The sequence below is a fragment of the Monodon monoceros genome, unplaced genomic scaffold, assembly GCF_005190385.1.
Source record: "Monodon monoceros isolate NGI ecotype Baffin Bay Population unplaced genomic scaffold, NGI_Narwhal_1 Super_Scaffold_12, whole genome shotgun sequence".
Classification (NCBI taxonomy): Eukaryota; Metazoa; Chordata; class Mammalia; order Artiodactyla; family Monodontidae; genus Monodon; species Monodon monoceros.
The window spans coordinates 110,563,738-110,588,375 of NW_021703768.1; the positions used below are offsets into that span (position 1 = coordinate 110,563,738).

Genomic DNA, 24,638 nt, shown 5'->3' on the forward strand with positions numbered 1-24,638 from the left:
AATAATGTGTTAACTTCTCAATCCGGAAAGCGCAGTGAGAGTTAACATTTCTTGAAGAAATAAAGAACACAATGGCAGGCTAAAGGCAAAAGTTTACTAATAGCTAGTGATTAACCTCGGCAAGTTCATAAACTATGGCCCTGGATCCTAACCCTTCACTCCATGTAAAGAACATTTCAGTGAGGTGTCAAAAGACAGGCGATATTGGCACTCAGTACCTGACGATGTGCCCTAGTTTGTCTATGAACAGAGAACTGGAAGAAAATGAAACAATAAAAGCCCAAGCCATGAAGAATAACAAAAAGGATGTGTATGAGATTTCTGTTGGAGCAGGGTGAATTCTGATCTATGCAGAAGGACCCATGGCCAGCCAGTTCAGAATTTCTATAATCAGAAATTAAGACCTGGACTGATGGGACCAGACTTTTAAAGAAGAGTAGCACTGGACCCTAAAATACAAAACAGAAATTACACGAAAAGGGCAAAGTAGGAGTTGAAGAAGTGTAGAGAGCAGTGTTTATAAACTTTAATACAGAAAATCTATTTGATATTTATTAAACTTCGTTTCTCCAGCTATGGTTTGGCATTATACAAAGCATCTTAATGACACAGTAGAGTTAAAAAGATCTTTACAAATTGAAATGTGATACCCTTGTCTCCAAATATTTTAATTGCCATAAATTTGTTTAAAAATACACATTAAACGCATGTTTGACACTCTAAACTTTCTATAATCTCAATACCACAAAATACATATAATATACTATACAGATGTGGAAAAATCTAGTTAGTATATAATACTTTGCTCACCATTAACAGCTTTGTTATGTGAAATGCACATACTGACTTAGAAATCCTAGCTTTTGAGCCCCAAAGTACCTCTGAAATTTTAATGTATTACAACAAATAAAAATCACAGTATATAATTGAAATTTTGGTTGAAAATGTCAGATGCCTAAATATTCTGGATAAAAGAAATGTAAAACAAAGATTTGGATCATGTACAAAACAAAGGCATTCTATCAGACACTAACAGTACCTTTCTGCAGAATCAACAAGGCTTTTATCAGCGGCATTACCTCCCCTCCAAAACCCTCCCCAAATATCAAACCATTATTCACCAAATAATTTTAATTTCAAATAAAAGGATTTTCAATAAATATATAAGTATTTCCATCCTCCATATACAAAATTTCTTAAAACCATTCAAAACGGAGGCTAGATAGAAATTTTCATAACTGTGCTTACCAACCCTACATCTGGTCCTCAAGGATGATGCCTTTTCAGGCACTACCACCTGGGCCAGCTCTGTTGGTGAGCCCCGTCCCGTCCCGTCCCGCCCCGCCCCGACCCCAGTACTGCTGAATGCTCATGTCAATGATTTGCCAGGTGTGTGCATAAAGTTGTAAAATGGGGACACTTCTTGAACAGCAACAACAAACTCAACAGTATGGATAATCATGGCATTGATTTGAAAGGCAGCATTTCCAAATAGATATTTTCCAGAGAGGAACACAGCAGGTAGAAAATTCCAATGGATAAAACCTGAAAAGAAACCCTATGTGGAAGCAGTAAGAGGTCAAAACTGAATATTACTAGAATTTCTGGGTGAGAGCATTTTTCCCCATGCTCATTTAGAGAGCTTTTTAGCTGTTTCTTTTTAAAAATGGGAATTTATGCTTAGCCAAGCAATGGTGGCAAGGAGAGGTCCAAGCTGACATTCCTGAAAGTCAACTTCGTTACATGACGATTACTTAGGTTGCTATTTTAGGTTGCTTAAAGATTATAAGACTTGGTTTAGACTTAACTCTAATGCCTTATTCTGTGATCAAATTCTATCAAACAGAAGAGACTGAGATATTCTTTCCATTCGCTTTTCTGGAGACTGTAAGTTCTTTTTAATTAACCATACGGTTTGAGTAAATAGAATCTGTATCTGCTTTACCAACTGTTAATAACTTACTTCCTATCACTTGCCAGCTTAGTTACAGGGTCTAGGGGTCTAAAATGAATTTCTCTATTAGTGAATATGTGAAAGATATGCTCACAAACATGAACAATTTGGCCTCTTGTCACTACATATTCTAAGTCATTCAATACTTATCTCTTCTATTTATTTTACTGAATAGCAACCTTAGATGTGCAATATTATTTATTATTGGGAAAAAGTTTGCCTCTCCAACACATAGATAGATAACATGAAATTGAAATGAAATCTGTGTTCCACATAATTAGGGAATATGAGTTATAGGAATCCATATGGACTTGATATGTTTTGCTTCCCAATTTATTTAGGAAAACTAAAAAATCATCACAATCTGCCTAAAGCATCATTCCCAGTAGATGTTCATGGGACCCAGAGGCAAACTTCTATAATTCAAAATACATTATGAGGCCCTTTTGTTCAATTAGCAACTGGAAAATTAAAATCCTTCCCACCCTGTAAGAGCCCTATTATACTACGGAAGGGCTCAAATATATTTTAAAAGTTAATTTACTACAAATCATAGTAATTAAGCTTTAACAATCTAAAAGGAATATACATTGCACCCTTGAACATTAATATTCAAGGTGTCAACAAGAAAGTGTCTTAGATCAATTTAATAAATAATGTGGAAATAGTTGCACTAAGTTAAAATACTAAACACACACATTTTTGACAAACTAACTTCATGTTTTCATACATACATACATACATATATATAAAGTGTGTATGTGTACATAATTTTAAAATCCAAAGTCGCATACCCTCACACTTATAAGAGTGCACAGCGTACCTCTCTCCTACACAACTAGGCATCACTGACTGGAGCGATCACGGGCTGTGCTGAAACTCCGCAGAGTGCTGCTGGCCTCCAGAGCCAGAGATTTCACTTAGAACAGGTGTGTTTTGTAGGCTCTTGCTTCACAATGCAAGCTTATTCAATAAGGTAATTTCTCGAAGTTACTGTCATTAAATATAAAAATGATGCTGTCTGATCTAGCTGATTAAACCTTTCTTTAATGAAAAGAAACAAACAACAATTAAAAAACAACAACAGCAGCGAACCTAATAAAGCCGTAAGTGTGTCGCTCAAAGTGCAACCCAGATGCCTGTGGATCCACCAGCATGAGAGCCCCACAGAGCACAGGCATGTGTGGGCATGTGCACACATTTCTCTAGACAGCTTTTACATTGGAGAGTTAAACTAGTGATGCTCAACCTTCTCTACTCTTCAGCAACTACAGCTGTAAATTTATCTGAAGTACTCATTGCTTATAAAGTCAGTTCTTAACTACTTGCCCAGAAAAAGGTGGCAGTGAGGCAAGAAATGGGCTGAATGCTCCCCAGCCAGACTGGACCTGGGCTGGACTGAGGAAGCCTGAATCACCTGGAGGGGAGTGCTCCCCACAGGCCAGCCTAGGCCGGGCAAGACTATACCATGTGACAACTTCATCCACCATAATATGTTCGTTGGTTGCCTGTAAAGAGTCCAGTGGGATAGGCTACTGCCTCCTGGCATACAAGTGTGGTCTTCGAGCAGTCAACAGAGTAATTTTTTAAATAGCTGCTATTTTTATAATTAACTATATTAAATACAAGTCTCAGACTAAGTAAGTTTTTAGCTATTTGTCAAAATCAGTTGTAAATAGTTAGAGAACACTGAAGACACCTACTGAGGAAGAAGGAATGGTCGCCTGTGAAGGAGTGCAAAGTATGTGCTGGAACAGATGAAGACAGACAGAACTTCTGAGGAGATGGACACAGAGGAGAGGGAGTGGTGTTTCCAGAGACTATTACACTGAAAATTCAATTATTTAGAAAAGGATTTTGATCCATTGCCCATTACCACCTGGTGGGAAAAACCCTCAACAATGAAAAGCTTGTAAAAATTCATTTTCCAAGAATTAACACAGTTTTAGAGAGAGAGTACTTTACCACAGCACCAAAAAACATGCAGGAAATTCTGCTTTAACAAATTATCACTGTGATCTGGGAAATGCTCCTGCTACCTCTCAAGACCCACAAGAGACTAGAACACACTGGAACTCAGAAGTGCCCCACTGGCTGCTGTTGCTGGAAGTCTAAAAGCTCAGAGGATACTTTTTCCATTTCTAAGATATCATGGAAAATTAAGGAATCAGAGTCAGAGAAATCAGAGAACAGGACAAACATCTACTTGATTAACTGTGGCAAGTTTCTTACTGAATAACGATCACTGAGAAGCTGTCCTCTTAAGGAAAACTGTTCCTAAAACACACTAAGATTAAGTTAGCAAGGTATCAGAGGCAATTTCTCCAAGGGAAAATTGTTAAATTCAGCATAATTTGGAGATCTGAATCTTCAGTGATATGCAAAAACAACTTGAGGTACAAAACCATTAAGAAGCTCTATAGAGGCCACAGGACAATGAAAGTTCACTAGCCTCATAAGTAAGTGTAGACTCAGATGCAGAGGAGTCATTATACCACTGGGCTTGGAGATTTTCTATCCCTTCTTTCCCATTTCAAGCCTTAGCAATCATCTATAAATAGCAGGGCAATCCTTTTTTCTGATTGGATGGATTCATTTTTGAAATTGGGAGAAGGACAAACTATTTTTTGAAGCAGCATTACCCAACAGGTTAGACTAAGTCATGTACCAAAGCATTAGCTTTTCTGAAATAATTAATCTTTATGTGACCCTAAAGGACGATTGAAAAGGAAAGAGAATTTAACATTATTACTACAGAATACCAACCATATGGGTGATCTGCAACTAGTGTAAAACTTCATCTGTAAACAATCCATAGACCCTTCATTTAAAGGTAAGATTTAAGGCACACCAGACATGATAGGGGCACTAAAAACAAAAGATAGAAGGTATATTTCTCACTTTTGACTCCTATATGCACCTTATAGGGAAAGGTACTTTGATATACAACTCTTACAGAGCTGGCTTCTCAAGCTCTACCCCTGCTTCCCTCCCCTTCCCAAGAGAATTCATACTGAACCAAGTTAGGTACTTTTCTAGTGTGAATTTTCTGATCCCATCAGAAACATACATCATTGATGAGGGCCTTCATAGTACAAAGGTAGTAAACACAAGACAGGTTTAAAAGGAGAAACTGATCATCTCTACATCAGGCATTAGAGCTCTAAGTTGTATAGCAAAAGCACACACACCAAAGCTCCAGCCCATTCCTACACCAGTCACTGAATGCTCCTATCAGAGCATCACAATCTAGTGTGGGAAAAAAATTTTAAATTAGAATTCTGAAGAGAGATTTTACCCTACAAACATCATCAATGCAAGAGATATAGGCAGCAACGCTCAGGAGTTAGATCATCCTTTGTTCAACAGTAACTTATTCTGTTTCAGTGTCAAATTATTAGTAACAAAAAACCCCAAAAAACAGAAAACATGGTTTTAATAAAATCCATAAGGTTCAAGATTGTCCTTTTATGAAACCCTTCACATGATATGCTTCTCCTAGAAAGTTTGCCTGCCCTCTTTTGTAATGCATTAAATGCAAGTTATAGTCACCTTGTGATTGCTATAGTGTTATTAACACATGTTCACAGTTCTTGAAATAATGCATACCAAATCAGACACATTTCCTTTTACATCCACGTAGAACGCCATCTTCTCATATTTAAGTGATTTTTCATGTGTAGAAGAATATCCTTAATATTAAGTATAAATTCTGCAATAATAAAATTGTACTTAAGATCTGAAGTAATATCAGGTAGTAGGTGTAGAAAGAACATGTCCACATTCTAGATGAACCAACTCTTACTCTTAGAAGAGTTACCACAAAAAGACATTATTTTTAGGTAACAAAGCTCCCAAAGTATATAAATAAAAATGCCTACATTAAATTTACACAAAATATTCAACAGAGTAAATTCATAGGCAGAAATAACTAAGTTTTAAACTAGCCCCAATCTGGGCACTTAAAAAATTAAAATAAATAGAATTTCAACTGATTAGTTATGAATTGCAACTGAAATTTCAATCTTATTACAGATCATTGAAACCAGCTTATCAACGTGCTGCAGATTTAAAAGCATTTAAATAATTTTTCATATTGGGAATATTGAAGGGGTCAAACTACATGATGGCTTTGGGTTATAAAAAACAACACATGAACCAGGGAGGAGAAAACCATTCCTCATTCTTAGTGTCGACTAGGTGGTATGTTATGGCAGTTTTCCTTCGTGATGTGACACAGTGTTGTGGAGAAAATCAGAGGCAACAAGAATGTGTTCAGTTCAGGATATCAACTTGGCATCCTGGCGAAGCCAGTGCAGTCCCTGCCGGGTATAACGAACTAGGTCTGTCATGATGCTTGCGTTAAAGATGAGAGGACCCATTACTTTATCCAGTTCAGCAAAGAATTCTAGAAAACCAAAAACACTTATTAAATGATGCACACTCTTTTGAATAAGTGCTTTATAAAGTTTTTAGTCTAGACTGTAAAATGCTATTCATATAAAGTAAAAAGCACTCCCTCCTGCACTAAAATAACTCTTCGTGTTTTAAAACAAATCATCCCATAGTCTGTCAAAAGTTATATTTTTTCCCTAAGTCACGAAACATTTTTAAAAGACTATACGGTCAGGAATTAAGAGTTATACATATAAACAAAATGTCACTGATGGAAATTGCTAGTATGCAGCAAACATTATTAAAATGGAGACCTAATTCTACAATGTACTATGACTCAAAACATTCTCTGTGTACTGTTTTTGTATAAGAAGCAAGTGGTACAAAAAAGGAGGATGTTATCTGCATTTTTCCCGATAAGAGCCACTGTGAGGTTAGACAACCTTTCTGCTATAATCATATGTCATACAACTTCGATACATTAAATCTCATGTTTTAGACAGTAGTTTAAAAATGTAAGAGACAGAAATGAAAGGATTCTTCCTATGCGAACAAATACAGACTGATGTGCATGTAAGGCAGGGTGCAGAGAGGAGGAAGGAATGATAACATCCTGACATTTGATCCCAATGCAATTTTGGAAGAAGACGGATGTAGGACTCAGTAAGGAGAGTTTTTACATGTGCAGTGATGACAAAGACCTCGGTATACTTAAACAAGATAAGAAGTAATCAAACAGTTGAGGAGAAAAGAATCTTCTTTATAGAATTCCAGCTAATAAATTCCTGATGAATTTTCTGTTTCCTAATGGAATAGCACATGTAGGTGATGACCATCAATGGATGCTAAAAGCCTAAGTTAAAGTTTAATAGGGAATCTTAACATCAAACTGAGTCAGGCCGACACCATCTGAATGAATCAATGGTCAAATCTTACTGACACTAAAAAAGGGATAATCATTACATGCCTCGTAATATGATGTAATAGGAAATATGGAGTAACACCTATGAAAAGTTCTTATCTAAAATAATGAACTTGAATCTAATCAAGTCTCAAGATATAACTATCAGCATGAACGAAATGAGGTGGACAGAAGAGCAAGCTAAATGTACCACGAAGAAGTAACCAGCCAAATCTAAGACTATGACACATGCTATGCTGCAGTTTCTCCTTGACATCAATGGCATGCCTGCCCCCCACCCCCCCAAAAAAAAGTGGAGGAGAGGGAGATACTTAAGGACTGATTAATGAATGTTTGGATCCTGTTTGAAACAAACCCAACTGTTTAAAAAAAAAAAAAAAGGCATATTTGAGAAAATAGGGAAATCTGATGGGAGACTATGTCTTAGATGACATAAAGGAGTTATTGTTAATTTTGGTGGCTGTGATAAAGGCATGGCGGTCATGTTTTTGAAAACTCCTTATCACCTAAGGATGCGTACCAAAGTATGTTCAGGTGAAATGTTTTATCTGATACGTGCTTTAAAATACACAGGGTAAAGAAAAGTAGGACGGGGGGCGGTGGGGAGCAGTCAAGGGTGGGAGATAAAACAAGATTAGCAAAATATGTTGTTGAAGCTGAACTTGAGTAAAAGGTACATGGGGTTCATTATACCATTCTCTTTCCTTTAGTCAATGTTTGCAAACTGCCACACAATAGGTAGGTAGGCAGACAGGCAGGCAGGCAAGTAAGTGTGTAAGCAAGAAGTCCGGGAGAGAAGAAAGAAAGTGAGGGGGGAAGGGATGGAGGGAGGGAGGGAAAGGAAAGTAAGAATGATGCCAGAAAACTGGCATCAGGGAGAAGAATGTAAAGTAGGGATGACTTAAGAATTTCAGCTTTGTAACCTTTCCTGAGTAGCACTGACAATATTTAAAATTTTAGAAACAAATTAGGTTTTCAAAAACACAACTTTTTACTGCATGTTGGGGTTCCCCTTCTACCTTTCTCCCACTATGATCCCTCTTTAGGGATAGGAATTTTTCATTTTCATCTGATTACCTGTTCATGCTCTAAGTATTTAAATATACTCTGTGACAAAAGGACACTTGATTGATTTGCTACTTCAAGTGTTTCTCTACAAAGGAACTGCCTGAATAGATGCTACACACACATATTTACTAAAAACATCTACTAAAATAAGATGGTGTTTATCTTGTTCTTTTCCAAAGATCCTTAATACTTTCTAATTCTCAGTGTTCTTAGTTTTGGAGATAACAAACAGGGTGCAAGGCCTCAAACGACCTAATATTAAAGAATGTTATATGTCCATTCATTTTGCAGTCTCTTTTATCATATAAGTTTCTTCCAATATACCTAAAAATTCAATATGAACATGCTTTCTTACATATTAAATATCTCATATGTACAAGATGTCTGGATGTAATCCTATGCCCATAGCCAAATTTACTGTTAACTATCCCAGAGTAGAATATACATTTTATTACTTTTACAGTATAAGCTGTAATTAAATTTGCCTGAATAAAGGCATATCTGTCTTAGACCAAAAACTATTTTTTGTTTAGTTTGTGTCACCACTATAGTACAAGGTATTTTTTGACTGAATTCAGTATATTCACGATTGATAAGCAATGGCAATCAGCAAACTGATTGTCATTAACTCTAGACTAGATAATAAACTAAATGCATACCAGAGACTTACTTAATTATATCACAAAAGCTCTTTTTAACAATTCCATCATTCAGATTCTCTCCAGAGACCTCCCTACCTTTCTGCTCTTTGGAAAGCTGTTCAGCTTGGTCCCAAATTTCGGTGGCATAGAGGAAGTTGGATGTAACCTGAACATAGCTGGCTGCCATGTGGTGGATCCTCTGTGGAATGGTCACTGAAGAACCACTTGCTGAAGCACTACTGGCCCCAGAAGAATAATTTCCCGAATTGCCTGGTGACAGCTTTGGAGAAACAGGGGAAGGCATCCCAGCAGCTTTGCTACACACAGAGAAATAGGAAGTTTATTCATATGAATATGGTGAATGTGATGAAATCAATGTACTACTGGCTCTTCCTACATGAAGACCTTTAAAATTTAAAGATTCTTTTAAACTAGAAGAGTTTCGAGAGAAGTACAATTTCTTTTAAATAAATACTTAGCTCACTGAAGACCACTGCAAATTATCATTTTATCTAGACTCTTTCCTTTAACCAACGGCAACAGAACAAAAGATGGGAAAGAAGTGAGGAAGTCATACACCTTAGTAGTAGCGGTTCCAAGACCTAGAAGCTACATCATCTCACTCCCAGCTCAACACACTTTCCACCTATTTGGGCAAATAATTGGGTACTTTCCAACTGTTTCATAGAAAGCTGGGTGGATTAACAACTAACACACAAAAAAATGTGGTAGTAGATGGAAACATCTTATTTTGAACTCCATAATTTCTGGTACTTTCCTAGTTTAACCAACTTATTCAGAGCTGACAAAGAAGAACAGCTTTCTCAATCAACTGCAATCATCTCAAGCTTCCTGTCAATTAAGCATTTCCTAGAAAACACATGTTGAAATCTGGCAGGTTCATTTCAGCAGTACTAAAATTTCTGAAAAGGCCCAAGACCATAAAAAAAGGAAAGTCAAACAGTAGTTGAGGGGAGAAAAGCTATTTGTTAAGAATATTTTTATCTGCACATTTCGCACTTTAAATGTGGTTAAGAAAATACATAAAGGCAAAAGACAGACTGTCGATTAGCATAAACAAAATAATTGAACAAATAAACTTAGGAAAAAAAGATTTCATGGTGTTTTTCCTCCTTTTTGTGGGTGGGTGGGCTGGGAGTGATGTGGGAATGGAGGAGAAACTGTAATCATGCCACTGTTATTAAATTCGTGTCAAAACATGAGTAAAGATAAGCTCAAGGTGATAAAAACTAGGCTAGCCACAGAAATCAAACTGTGAAAAGGGTTGAGGTGCTGTAAAAAACTTAAGACTTCTGCAGGTGAAACGTCCCCTCTTTAATCTTTCTAAGATCATGTTCATGATATTTTCAACTTAAAAAAAAAAAACAGAAAAAAATACTTTAAAAAATACATTATTAGACATGGCCTTAATTTTTTTTTAAAGTTGTCATCTTTCCATTTTTGGAAAGTGGCCAAACCCATTCCACTTTTACATAAAAATAAATAAACTTGTCATATAATATTTTATAGAATAAAATTTACCCACCTTCCCAAGCCTGGTGATGGTGCTTGAGAATTATTATAAGAATTCTGTAGAGAAAAGAGAATGTACTTAATAAAAAACAAAAACAACAACAACAAAAAACACTACTTATGAAGTACTAAATATATTCAAAAGCATTGGGCCAGACTGATCTTAAGAAAGTTTACAAACTTAAGAAACCAAAATGTGTGTGTGTGTGTGTGTGTGTGTAAATGTGCAACAGAAGGAAGTTATTTAGATGGGAGCTGGGGTGTTGTGGACAACTGAAAGGGAGAGACAAAGAATGAGTAACATTCAGATGGATAAAGAACAGGAGAGAAGGCAAAGAGAGGTAAGTCATACTATGTACAAAGGCTGCAGAAAAGAGAATGTATATGACCCATATAGTTTATCTACAGCAAAGATTTAGAAAAGGAACGAGAGAACGACAGAGAGAGAGAGAGAGAGAGAGAAATCTTGAGGGCCTTGCAGGTCAGGGTAAGAATCTTTGACTTGACTTGACTCTGCAGGGAATGATAAGCTATGAAAGGGTTCCAAGTCATAATCAGGGCAGAATTTTAGGAAGACTTATGTAGTGCTATCATGAAAAAACATATGAAGATATTTTAGGAAACTAAGAGAATAAGTTAAGGAAGGATGGTAGTGAAAACAAAAGACCATTTAAAAAGTATAAATTAGGTTTTGTGATAAAAATAGGCTACATCTACTGAAATATTATTAAGAGCTACTGAATATGGCTACATAGGTTCTACAATTCAGATACGTGTGCAGTTTAAACATCAAATTATTTGAAAGTTCCCAAATAGTAGCCTCTCCCCTGTTCTGGTAGGGAAAACATGAGGGCACTTCTGGGGTGGAGATAGGAGACTTTATAAATTTTTTGCCCTGGGAAACAGATACTCCTCTTTTGCACACTTACCTTCAGGTGCTCTGTTAGTGTCTTTGAATACTTCAGAGCAGTTTCTTTCTTCAGTTTGAATAGCCTCAGGTACAGCAAAGACTGGCATCGCAGGCTAGCCAATGGAAAAGGGCAGCTTATTTACCAGGACAACAGACTCTGGCCACATCTGTATAGACAACCTTTGCGTCGTGCCAGACTACATGACTGGCTCATGTGAGCAGACCATGGCATAAGGACAACAACACTAACTCTTAGGCAAAACCAAAAGATGTGATCTTCTTATGGTACATACCCTAGGGAGAGGAAGGAAGGGGAAGAGACCTAGGACTAGCCTCCTATTTGTTGACATTCAAAAATCAAAACCTCACCCACAGGACACCAACATGTTATTATAACATATGGACTAAAAAAATCCCTGCGGGGAAATTCCCTGGCAGCCCAGTGGTTAGGACTCAGTGCTTTCATGGCCACGGTCTGGGTTCAATCCCTGGTCAGGAAACTAAGATCACGCAGGCCACGTGGCATGGCAAAAAAAAAAAAAAAAAAATCACTTTGGGGCAGAATCTCTACATCAAATTACAATATAAATAATGTAAAATAGTAAAACTAGGAACTCAACTATGAATATCACAATTCTTTCCTTTTTATACATCTTTATTGGAGTATAATTACTTCATAATGCTGTGTTAGCTTCTGGTGTACAACAAAATGAATCAGCCATATGCATACATATATTCCCCATATCCCCTCCCTCTTGAGCCTCCCTCCTACCCTCCCTATCCCACCCCTCTAGGTCATCGCAAAGCATCGAGCTGATCTCCCTGTGCTATGCTGCTACTTCCCAATAGCTAAATATTTTATTCGGTAGTGTATATATGCCAATGCTACTCTCACTTCGCCTCAGCTTCCCCTCTCCCCGGCCCCATGTCCTCAAGTCCATTCTCTATGTCTGCCTCTTTATTCCTGCCCTGCCACTAGGCTCATCAGTACCATAGTTTTTAGATTCCATATATATGCATTAGCATACAGTATTTGTTTTTCTCTTTCTGACTTACTTCACTCTGTATGACAGACTCTAGGTCCATCCACCTCACTACAAATAACTCAATTTCATTTCTTTTTATGGCGGAGTAATATTCCATTGTATATATGTGCCACATCTTTTTTTATCCATTCACTGTTGATGGACATTTAGGTTCCTTCCATGTCCTGGCTATTGTAAATAGTGCTGCAATGAACATTGGGATACATGTCTCTTTTTGAATTATGCTTTCCTCAGGGTACATGCCTAGTGGCCAGATTGCTGGGTCATATGGTAGTACTATTTTTAGTTTTTAAAGGAACCTCCATACTGTTCTCCATAGTGGCTGTATCAATTTACATTCCCACCACCAGTGCAGGAGGGTTCCCTCTTCACCACACCCTCTCCAGCATTTACTGCTTCTAGATTTTTTGACAATGGCCATTCTGACCGGTGAGAGGCGATACATCATTGTAGTTTTGATTTGCATTTCTCTAATAATTAGTGATGTTGAGCATCTTCTTATGTGCCTCTTGGCCATCCATCTTCTTTGGTAAAATGTCTGTTTAGGTCTTCCTCCCATTTGTTAATTGGGTTGTTTGTTCTTTTGATATTGGACTACATGAGCTGTTTATACATTTTGGAGATTAATCCTTTGTCCATTGTTTCATTTGCAAATATTTTCTCCCATTCTGAGGGCTGTCTTTTCGTCTTGTTTACTGTTTCCTTTGCTGTGCAAAAGCTTTTAAGTTTAATTAGGTCCCATTTGTTTATTTTTGTTTTTATTTTCATTACTATAGGAGGTGGGTCAAAAAAGATCTTGCTGTGGTTTATGTCAAAGAGTGTTTTTCCTATAAGAGTTTTATAGTGTCCAGTCTTACATTTAGGTCTTTAATCCATTTTGAGTTTATTTTTGTGTGTGGTGTTAGGGAGTGTTCTAGTTTCATCCTTTTACATGTAGCTGTCCAGTTTTCCCAGCACCACTTATTGAAGAGGCTGTCTTTTCTCCATTATATGTTCTTGCCTCCTTTGTCGTAAATTAGGTGACCATATGCGCGTGGGTTTATCTCTGGGCTTTCTATCCTGTACCATAGATCTATACTTCTGTTTTTGTGCCAATATCATACTGTCTTGATTACTGTAGCTTTATGGTATAGTCTGAAGTCAGGGAGCCTGATTCCTCCAACTCTGTTTTTCTTTACCAAGACTGCTTTGGCAATTCAGGGTCTTTTGTGTTTCCATACGAATTGTAAGACTTTTTGTTCTAATTCTGTGAAGAATGCCATTGGTAGTTTGATAGGGATTGCACTGAATCTGTAGATTGCTTTGGGTAGTCTAATCATTTTCACAATATTGATTCTTCCAATCCAAGAACATGGTATATTCCTGCATCTGTTTATGTCATCTTTGATTTCTTACATCAGTGTTTAAAGTTTTCTGAGTACAAGTCTTTTGCCTCCTTAGGCAGGTTTATTCCTAGGTATTTTATTCTTTTTGTTGCAATGGTAAATGGGAGTATTTCCTTAATTTCTCTTTCTGATTTTTCGTTGTTGGTGTATAGTAATGCCAGAGATTTCTGTGCATTAATTTTGTATCCTGCAACCTTACCAAATTCATTGATTAGTTCTAGTAGTTTTCTGGTGGCATCTTTAGGATTTTCTATGTATAGTATCATGTATAGTACCTGCAAACAGAGACAGTTCTACTTCTTTTCCAATTTGTATTCCTTTTATTTCTTTTTCTTCTCTGATTGCCGTGGCTAGGACTTCCAAAACTATGTTGAATAAGAGTGGTGAGAGTGGACATCCTTGTCTTCTTCCTGATCTTTGAGGAAATGCTTTCAGTTTTTCACCATTGAGTATGATGTTGGCTGTGGGTTTGTCATATATGGCCTTTATTATGTTGAGGTAGGTTCCCTCTATGCCCACTTTCAGGAGAGTTTTTATCATAAATTGATGTTGAATTTTGTCAAAAGCTTTTTCTGCATCTATTGAGATGATCATATGGTTTTTATTCAGTTTGTTAATATGGTGTATCACATTGATTGATTTGCGTATACTGAAGAATCCCTGCATTCCTGGGATACATCCCACTTGATCATGGTGTATAATCCTTTTAATATGTTGTTGAATTCTGTTTGCTAGTATTTTGTTCAGGGTTTTTGTATCTATGTTCATCAGTGATATTGGTCTATAATTTTCTTTTCTTGTGATATCTTTTTCTGGTTTTGGTATCAGGGTGATGGTGGCTTCATAGAATGAATTTGGGAGTGTTTCTCCCTCTGCAATTTTTTGGAAGAGTTTGAGAAGGATCGATGTTAGCTCTTCTCTAAATGTTTGATAGAATTCACCTGTGAAGCCATCTGGTCCTGAACTTTTGTTTGTTGGAAGATTTTTAATTATAGTTTCAATTTCATTACTTGTGATAGGTCTGTTTATATTTTCTAATTCTTCCTAGTTCAGTCTTGGAAAATTGTACCTTTCCAAGAATTTGTCCATTTCTTCGTGGTTGTCCATTTTATTGGCATATAGTTGTTTTTAGTAGTCTCTTATAATCCTTTGTATTTCTGCAGTGTCAGTTGTGACTTCTTTCTCATTTCTAATTTTATTGACGTGCATCCTCTCCCTTTTTTTCTTGATGAATCTGGCTAAGGGTGTATCAATTTTGTTTATCTTCTCAAAGAACCAACTTTTAGTTTTTATTTGTTTGTTTATTTATTTATTTATGGGCTGCATTGGGTCTTTGTTGCTGTGTGCAGGCTTTCTTTAGTTGTGGCGAGCGGGGGCTACTCTTCGTTGTGGTGTGAGGGCTTCTCACCGTGGTGGCTTCTCCTGTTGCGGAGCACAGGCTCTAGGTGCGCGGGCTCTGTAGTTGTAGCTCGCAGGCTCTAGAGCATAGGCTCAGTGGTTGTGGCTCACAGGGCTTAGTTGCTCCGCGGCACGTGGGATCTTCCTGGACCAGGGATTGAACCCATGTCTCCTGCATTGGCAGGTGGATTCTTAACCACTGCGCCATCAGGGAAGTCCCCAACTTCTAGTTTTATTGATCTTTGCTACTGTTTTCTTTGTTTCTATTTCATTTATTTCTGCTCTGATCTTTATAATTTCTTTCCTTCTACTGACTTGGGGTTTTCTTTGTTCTTCTTTCTCCAGTTGCTTTAGGTATAGAGTTAGATTGTTTATTTGACATTCTTCTTGTTACTTGAGGTGAGATTGAATTGCTATAAACTTCCCTCTTAGAACTGCTTTTGCAGCGTCCCATAGGTTTTGGGTTGTCACGTTTTCATTGTTATTTGTTCCCATGTATTGTTTTATTTCTTATTTGATTTCTCCAGCGATCTCTTGGTTACTGAGTAGCACACTGTTTACCCTCCAGCTATTAGTGTTTTTTACAGTTTTTTTCCTGTAACTGATTTCCAATCTCATAGCGTTTGTGGTCAGAAAAATGCTTGATATAATTTCAATTTTCTTAAATTTTCCAAGGCTTGATTTGTGACCCAGGATGTGATCTATCCTGAAGAATGTACCATATCCACTTGAGAAGAAAGTGTATTCTGCCACTTTAGGGTGGAATGTTCTATAAATATCAACTAAACCTATCTGGTCTATTGTGTCATTTAAAGCTTGTGTTTCCTTATTTATTTTCTGTTTGGATGAGAGGTCCATTGGTGTAAGTGAGGTGTTAAAGTCCCCTACAATTATTGTGTTCCTGTTGATTTCCCCTTTCATGGTTGTTAGCATTTACCTTATGTATTGAGGTGCTCCTATGTTGGGTACATAAACATTTATAATTGTTATATCTTCTTCTTGGATTGATCCCTTGATCATCATGTAGTGTCCTTCCGTATCTCTTATAACAATCTTTATTTTAAAGTCTATTTTATCTGATATGAGTATTGCTACTCCAGCTTTCTTTTGATTTCCATTTGCATGGAAATATGGAATATATTTTTCCATCCCTTCACTTTCCCTGTATGTGTCCCTAGGTCTGAACTGGTCTCTTGTAGACAGCGTACACATGGGTCTTGTTTTTGTATCCATTCAGCCAGTCTGTGTCTTTTGGTTGGGGCATTTAATCTATTTACATTCAAGGTTATTATTGATATGTATGTTCCTATGACCATTTTTTTAATTGTTTTGGGTTTGTTTTTGTGGGTCTTTTTCTTCTCTGTGTTTTCCACTTAGAGAAGTTCCTTTAGCATTTGTTGTAAAGCTGGTTTGGTGGTGCTGAATTCTCTTAGCTTTTGCTTGTCTGAAAATCTTTTGATTTCTCTGTTGAATCTGAATGAGACCCTTGGTGCGCAGAGTAATCCTGGTTGTAAGTTATTCTCTTTCATCACTTAAGTATATCCTGCCACTCCCTTCTCCCCTGCAGAGTTTCTGCTGAAAGATCAGCTGATAACCTTATGGGGGTTCCTTTGTATGTTATTTTTTGCTTTTCCCTTGCTGCTTTTAATATTTTTTCTTTGAATTTAATTTTTTGATTAATATGTGTCTTGGTGTGTTTCTCCTAGGGTTTATCCTGTATGGGACTCTCTGCGCTCCCTGGACTTGGGTGACCATTTCCTTTCCCATGTTAGGGAAGTTTTCCACTATAATCTCTTCAAATATTTTCTCAGATCCTTTCTTTTTCTCTTCTGCTTCTGGGATCCCTATAATTCAAATGTTGGTGCGTTTAGTGTTGTCCCAGAGGTCTCTGAGATTGTCTTCAATTCTTTTCATTCTTTTTTCTTTATTCTGCTCCTTGGCAGTTACTTTCACCATTCTGTCTTCCAGCTCACTTATTTGTTCTTCTGCCTCAATTATTCTGTTACTGAATCAGTATTTTTCATTTCAGTTATTGTGTTGTTCATCTCTGTTTGTTTGTTCTTTAGGTCTTCTAGATCTTTGTTAAACATTTCTTGTATTTTCTCAATCCGTGCCTCCATTCTATTTCCGAGATTCTGGGTCATCTTTACTATCATTACTCTGAATTCTTTTTCAGGTAGATTGCCTATTTCCTCTTCATTTATTTGGTCTTGTAAGTTTTTACCTTGCTCCTTCATCTGTGACATATTTTTTTGCTGTCTCTCTCTTTTTTCTTTTGATGGTTGGGATTGTTTTCCTGTCTACTGGTTGTTTGGCCTGAGGCTTCCAGCACTGGAGTTTGTAGGCTGTTGGGTAGAGCTGGGTCTTGGTGCCGAGATGAGGACCTTTGGGAGACCTCACTCTGATGAATATTCCCTGGGGTCTCAGGTTCTCTGTTAGTCCAGCGGTTTGGACTCGGAGCTCCCACAGTAGGAGCTTTGGCCCAATCCCCAGCTCGTGAACCAAGATCCCGCAAGCCATGCAGGGTGGCAAAAAAAGAAAAAGAAAAAGAAAAAAAGAGCAGAGCAATAACAAAGAGTGAAAAATAAAATGAGACCAGGAAACTAACAGATATGTTAGAAAGAATATAAAAATAAAAATACAGATGAAACAACAATCGGAAGGTAAAACAGAACCCCAATAGTAAAAATGGGGGAAAAAAAAAGGAGAAAAGGCCTTGGCTGTGTGGGTGGGGCTTAGGCAGGGGTGGGGTTTTTAGGCTGTGGGCAGGGCCTATGTTTAGGACCCACAGGGCTGGAAAAGGCCCTGGAGGGGGGCGGGGTTGGGCCTAGGCTCAACAAAACAGAAGGGGTCCAGGCGTGCCCCTGGTTTGCCCTGAGCGGGCAGGGCAAATGCCATCCTCACCTCTCCTGCTCCTCAGGTCCTGGAGGGTCCCTCCCACTTGCCTCTCCTGTTCTCCCCCGCCTCCCTCCTATGCTCCCAGGACCCACAGGGCCTGGGAGGGGGCTGTGGAGGGTTGGGGACCCAGCCTGGGAGCCCAGCAGGCTTCCTAGGCTGAGTGGGCAGGGCAAAGCCCTCTGCATCTCTCCTGCTCCTCTGGTCCTGGAGGGTCCCCCCACCTGCCTCTCCTGTTCTTCCCCACCCTCCCTCCTATGCCCCCAGGACCAACACAGCCTGCAGCGGGCCTCTGAGGGCATAGGATCTGGCCTGAGAGCTGGGCAGGCTTTCCGGGCCAACTGGGCAGGGGAAACACTAGGCGCACTCCCCACTGATCCGAGCCCCCAAGGGTCCTTCCAGGTGTGGGAACCCCTCCCCCATCCCAGCCACCCCTCAGTGGCGTGGTCCTGTCCCGCCTCCACTTCTCCTCTCCCCTCAGTCCCCCCACGTCCTACCCGGTCGCTTGGGGGTTCCTCCCGTCTCCTTGGGCGTCAAGGTCTCCCGCCAGCATCCGGCAGGCGCCCTAGTTGTGGGGAGACGCTAACTCCGCGTCTTCCCATGCCGCCATCTTGACTCCTGGCTCTGAATATTACAATTCTGATGTAACATATATAAACCCAACACGGCTTACAAAGGCCCTGCATGATCATCACTGCCTACCTCTCCAGTTACTTTCACTTCTCCCTGTCTTTTAGTTCCTTGACAGAAAGTTTCCAGTTTCTTTCCACTATCCAGCTGTGTACATGTTTCCTCTACCTAAGGATTAAGTATCCCTACATTTTACCGTTATAGTTACATAAACTTTTGCTTCAAAGTACTTAATTCATATACTTGTGTGGTTATTTGATTAATTTCTGTTTTTTCACACTAGACACTAGACTCCATGACAAATAGGACCATGACAGTTTTTCCCAAGGCTGCACTCCCAGTTGTTAAACATGTGCCGGGTAAAGTATATACCCACAACAAATAAACTATCCCTCTGGGAACAAGCAAACAAACCATATTCTTTATCCTGAGCAAGCTAGATGTTTGCTCCCTAAGGTAAGGCATATGTATATGTAAATGGAGAGAGAGGCTACCAAAAGAAAAAAAGCCTGGATTTTTTATGGTGTCCACCTTTACTTCAATACACAACAGAAGTCTGAGAGTAATAAAAATAAACTATAGTTAAATATAAAAAACAAAAAAACCCCCAGAGTCTGAAAAAGTGACCACTTAAGACAACAGAAAGTTCTAATATCAGTCCCCCTCTACCAAGGCTTTTGCCAAGAGGGCAATGGATTAGAGACTCACAGCAACTAAAGTATTTCTGAAGGAATTCTGAGTTATTTTCTACTTTACCCATAAAGAACGGATTTATGACTGAGTTATGGAAGGAAGATTCAAGGATAACTTTCAGACGAACATAGCAAATTCATTATGAAACTGCTTTGTCATCTAGCAGAGGCTAAAACACATAATACTTACCAAAGTACTGTGAGTCTTTTATCTGCAGCTGTAGCATCTGGTGCCAAGTAATTCTTTAGCTTCATGGTGTATCTGTGAGATAATATAAGAAACAAATGACACAAAATAAAATACTTCATCTGTCTTATGACCTCCTTAGTCCTCTAAACATTAGAATCAAACCTAAATAAAGGCAAAAATACCCACTAAAGCAGAGGTCCCCAACCCCTGGGCCATGGACCGGTACTGATCTGTGGCCTGTTAGGAACTGGGCAGCACAGCAGGAGGTGAGCAGTGGGCGAGCAAGCGAAGTTTCATCTGTATTTACAGCTGCTCCCCATAATTCACATTACCGCCTGAGCTCCATCTCCTGTCAGATCAGCAGCGGCATTAGAGTCTCATAGGAGCATGAATCCTACTGTGAACTATGCATGTGCGGGATCTAGGCTGTGTGCTCCTTATGAGAATCTAATGCCTGATGATCTGAGGTGGAGCTGAGGCGGTGATGCTGGCTCTGGGGAGTGGCTGCAAATACAGATTATCATTAGCAGAGAGGTTTGACTGCACCGAGACCATAATAAATCAATTGTTTGCAGACTCATATCAAAACCCTATCAGTAGGGCTTCCCTGGTGGCGCACTGGTTGAGAATCTGCTTGTCAATGCAGGGGACACGGGTTCGAGCCCTGGTCTGGGAAGATCCCACGTGCCGCGGAGCAACTAGGCCCGTGAGCCACAATTACTGAGCCTGCGCGTCTGGAGCCTGTGCTCCGCAACAAGAGAGGCCGCGATAGTGAGAGGCCCGCGCACTGCAACGAAGAGTGGCCCCCACTTGCCACAACTAGAGAAAGCTCTCGCACAGAAATGAAGACCCAACACAGCCATAAATAAATAAATAAATAAATAAGAGTAGCCCCCGCTCACCACAACTAGAGAAAGCCCACGTGCAGCAACGAAGACCCAATCAGCCAAAAATAAATAAATAGATAAATCATTTAAAAAATAAAAATAAAAAAATAAAACCCTATCAGTGAGTGGCAAGTGACAATTAAGCTGCATCTTACAGAGTAGACGGGACATAAGCAACACACTTTGGGTGTGACTGTCTCCCATCACCCCCAGATGGGACCATCTAGTTGCAGGAAAACAAGCTCAGGGCTCCCACTGATTCTGCATTATGATGAGTTCCATAATTATTTCATTATATATTACAATGTAATAATAATAGAAATAAAGTGCACTATAATGTAATGCGCTTGAATCATCCCAAAACCATCTCCCACCCCCAGTCCATGGAAAAATTGTCTTCCACGAAACCAGTCCTTGGTGCCAAAAAGGTTGGAGACTGCTGCACTGAAGGGTCTAGTTCTCCTTATCCAAGGACAATAAAGGACTAAGGATTCTCTTTAGCTTTACTGTATATAACTATATTAGTCTTTTCCTAGGACCAGAGAAATGTTATTGCCAGTGATGTGGCAAGTCTTCCCACTTACTTGATGAGCTCCACTGTCTCTGAATACATAAGGAATGGGGATTTGGATTCCTGAGCATTTTTCTCTAATGCATTCCCACATTCAATGAAAGATACCACAGCATCAAGATAGTATACAGCTTTCTCAAACCTATCAGACTGAAGAAAGGAGAATAAAGGTAAATGAGAGCCGCACTGATGTACTATGAGAACAAATGAAGATTTAAGTTAATTTGATTAAATATATAAATGTGAGGAGAATATTTACATACCAATGCATCTGCATTGTGTTTTAGCTTTTTTGCTTCTTGTAAATAATGGTCTGCTGAATAATTTCTGCAATGTAAATTTTTATTATAAGTAAAATGGTAAATATATTCATGATACTAGTTCACTTTAGTCTCTAATATTCCTCAGTTTTCATGTCCTCAAGTAAAGAAAATGAACTATTACTAAACATTCAATTCAGTTTTTTCTGATGAATGTTTAAATTGGGTTAAGAGCATAAATCATTTTGGCCAACTTGGCAAATTTTCTACTAGGAAAACAGAAATCAAACTCCCTAGTATTAACTGCTAACTTACCCAAGTTGTTTGAAAGATTGAGAGTAAACAAAATGTGGGTAGGAAACATAACCTTTTATCAAAATGGAGGGAAAAAAAGCAACATTGCTCTTACTTATTTAAGAAAGCCCTTATTTTAAACAGTAAAGTCAGCAGCAGTAAGATTCTACTGGAAGGTACATTATTCACATTCCCCATGAGAATCATGGAGTTAATAAGGTAAAGGAGCAATACTTGGACTAGTAGGTGCCTTTCAAATTAAAATCTGAATATTCTTTGATCACAACTCAATCAATTCTTCTGGTCACTGACAGAAATTAAAATGAGTTTTTATATGCTGACTGGAATGATTTCTTGAATGCATAAAAAATCATATTTATCTCACCTGTCATCAAAGGCAAGCTTCGTTCTCCGAGGCTTAGAAGCATCAGGAGTTGGTGTAGATGGAGGACAGTTAGAAGAGCTATTTGGAGCCTTTTCCTGACCAAAAAAATATATATAACTATGTTGAAAATTGTGAGATTAAAATTAAAAGTATTTGAGCCAGTGGTTAAAAAGCAAACAAAATTCCATTGCCTTTGGTAATTAATTTCCTTGTTATAAAATATTAAAATTTCAGAATGTAAATGTCCTTTTTATGGAATAAACCCATTTTATATAACCAAAAATATTCTTTATAATATCAGGGGTCTACTATGTGCCAGGCACTGACCCTGGCACTTGTAAAAACATAAGGAAGACACAAACCTATTATCAATATAGCAGTACTACTTAAGACAAAATTTACTGGTAATAACTGGTCGATGAAAACAACAATAATATCTAACATCTACTATGTGCCTCCTACTTACTAGGCACTCAGTTAACCAAGTACTTAGCACAATCATTAATCCTTCAACAACCCTATGAAATATGTACTGCTATTAGGATAGAATAAAAAGTAGTCTCAAGGAGACTGAGTAACTTGTCCAAGTTCAAACAGCTTTAAGCAGTATTCCTGGAAACAGGGCTTTAAGTCCAGATCTGTCAGATTTCAAAAGCCTGGACAGGGACTCCCCTGGGTCCAGTGGCTAAGACTTCAAGCTCCCAATGCAGGGGACCCGGGTTTGATCCCTGGTCAGGGAACTAAGATCCCACATACCACAACTACTGACCCCGAGTGCTGCAACAAAGACCCACCGCAGCCAAAAAAGGAGCCTGGACACTTTCTTAAATTTTATTCTGCCTCCTATCAACATGTCCATCCTGTCTCCTATCAACACAGACCTCTATGCAATGGCTATGACCCTGTCCTCCCAACTGCTTCCCCATCCAACCCTATGATACAATAATATATATTTTATTACTTCTGCTTAAAATTTATTTTTAAAAAACCATGTAACCATTTTTTTTTCTTTTCTTGTAAAAGAGTCCTTCAGTTCCACCCATTACAGTTTCCTTCAAGAATGAAAATAAAAGCCTGAGATTTGAGAAAATGCTAAGCTCTTTACGCAGTCTGCATGTTTATGAAATTGCTTCCTAAATACTGTTGCAATCTAACATTACTTGGACAGCTTTCCCTCTGTGTTTTATAAACAGATCTACAAATGCCTAAGTTTAAGTTTATTGATGGAAAACTGAAGTTTCTGAAAATAAAAAAAGAAATTACTATGTGTGGTAAGAGATGCTAACTAGACTTACTGCAGTGATTGTTTTGCAATATATACATATATGTAATCATTATGTTGTACACCTGAAACTAATATAATGTTATATATCAACTATATCTCAATTAAGAAAAATCTAGAAGAACTTCTCTCAGTGAACAATAGGACAAACTGACAAAATATCAGTCAGCATATAGGTGTGAAAACATGATTAATCTAATTGAATTATATAGCTCCCTGTCCCCAATTCATGTGGAAGACACAGTCTTTTCAAACAAATATAGAACATTACAAAAATCTACCGTATACTATGCTCTTTTATAAAGCAACTCTTAACAAATATCGAAAGACTGCTACACGCAGATCACTTTCCAGCCCCATTGCAACTAAGGTAGAAGTACTAACCAAAAGACAACTAGAAAAATCTCTATGTTTGGAAAGTGAGTAACACACGTTTAAATAAGTCTTGGATCAAAGATGAAATCAGAAAGGAAATTAAAAAACATTTTAAACTGAATTATAAAAATATTATATACCAAATCTTGAAGATTAAGCTAAAGCAGTATTTAGAGGGAAATACATAGTCTAACTGCTTATATTACAATATTAGAGAAAAAGGACTGAAAATTAATTTTAAAAAACTTGAGCTAGGTATCCATCTTTAAAAGTTAATAAACAGAGCAGCAAAACAAAAAGAAATTAAAAGGAAATTATAAAGCATGTAAGTTAATGAAACAGAAAACAAAAATAAACTACAGAGAATAAAGACAAAGAAAGGTTGTTTTTTGAAAAGACAAGTAAAAGTGATAAGCCTCTGATGAGACTGATCAAGGAAAAGAGAAAGATGGCACAGAAAACTAATACTAAAAATAAAAGAGAATCATGGGCTTCCCTGGTGGCGCAGTGGTTGAGAATCTGCCTGCCGATGCAGGGGACATGGGTTCGTGCCCCGGTCCGGGAAGATCCCACATGCCGCGGAGCGGCTGGGCCCGTGAGCCATGGCCGCTCAGCCTGCGCGTCCGGAGCCTGTGCTCCGCAATGAGAGAGGCCACAACAGTGAGAGGCCCGCGTACCGCAAAAAAAAAAAAAAAAAGAGGATCATAAGTAGCAATATTATAGATATTAAAAACATAAGAGACTATAATGAACAAAATTTATGCCAGCATATTTCAAAAATTTGATACCAGCAAATATCTAGAAAAACAAAATAAAAATTATATGTAATTTTGGTTTTTCACGTTATCTAATTTTTCTTTAGTTGATATGAGAAAGAGCATATTTTCTAAGTTAATTATAGAATTTTCTTTAATAAACCCATATA

At 38.1% G+C, this 24,638-nt stretch overlaps 1 protein-coding gene across 5 annotated transcripts in view; it reads right to left on the reverse strand.

Annotated features, from left to right (window-relative positions):
- Positions 1-144: 144 nt before the first annotated feature.
- AFF4 (AF4/FMR2 family member 4) overlaps positions 145-24,638 on the reverse strand; it is a 93,616-nt gene continuing 69,122 nt past the window's right edge. For 4 of the 5 annotated variants that reach the window (XM_029215906.1, XM_029215908.1, XM_029215904.1 and 1 more), the window contains 8 exons: positions 22,057-22,151; positions 21,381-21,444; positions 21,131-21,267; positions 19,660-19,731; positions 11,443-11,536; positions 10,527-10,570; positions 9,077-9,297; positions 145-6,362 (listed from right to left, as the gene is read on the reverse strand). In XM_029215906.1, the coding sequence (XP_029071739.1) occupies positions 6,235-6,362; positions 9,077-9,297; positions 10,527-10,570; positions 11,443-11,536; positions 19,660-19,731; positions 21,131-21,267; positions 21,381-21,444; positions 22,057-22,151 (855 nt within the window). In that variant the 3' untranslated portion in view covers positions 145-6,234. The remainder of the gene's footprint in view (positions 6,363-9,076; positions 9,298-10,526; positions 10,571-11,442; positions 11,537-19,659; positions 19,732-21,130; positions 21,268-21,380; positions 21,445-22,056; positions 22,152-24,638) is intronic. The other variant, XM_029215905.1, reaches the window with a different exon arrangement.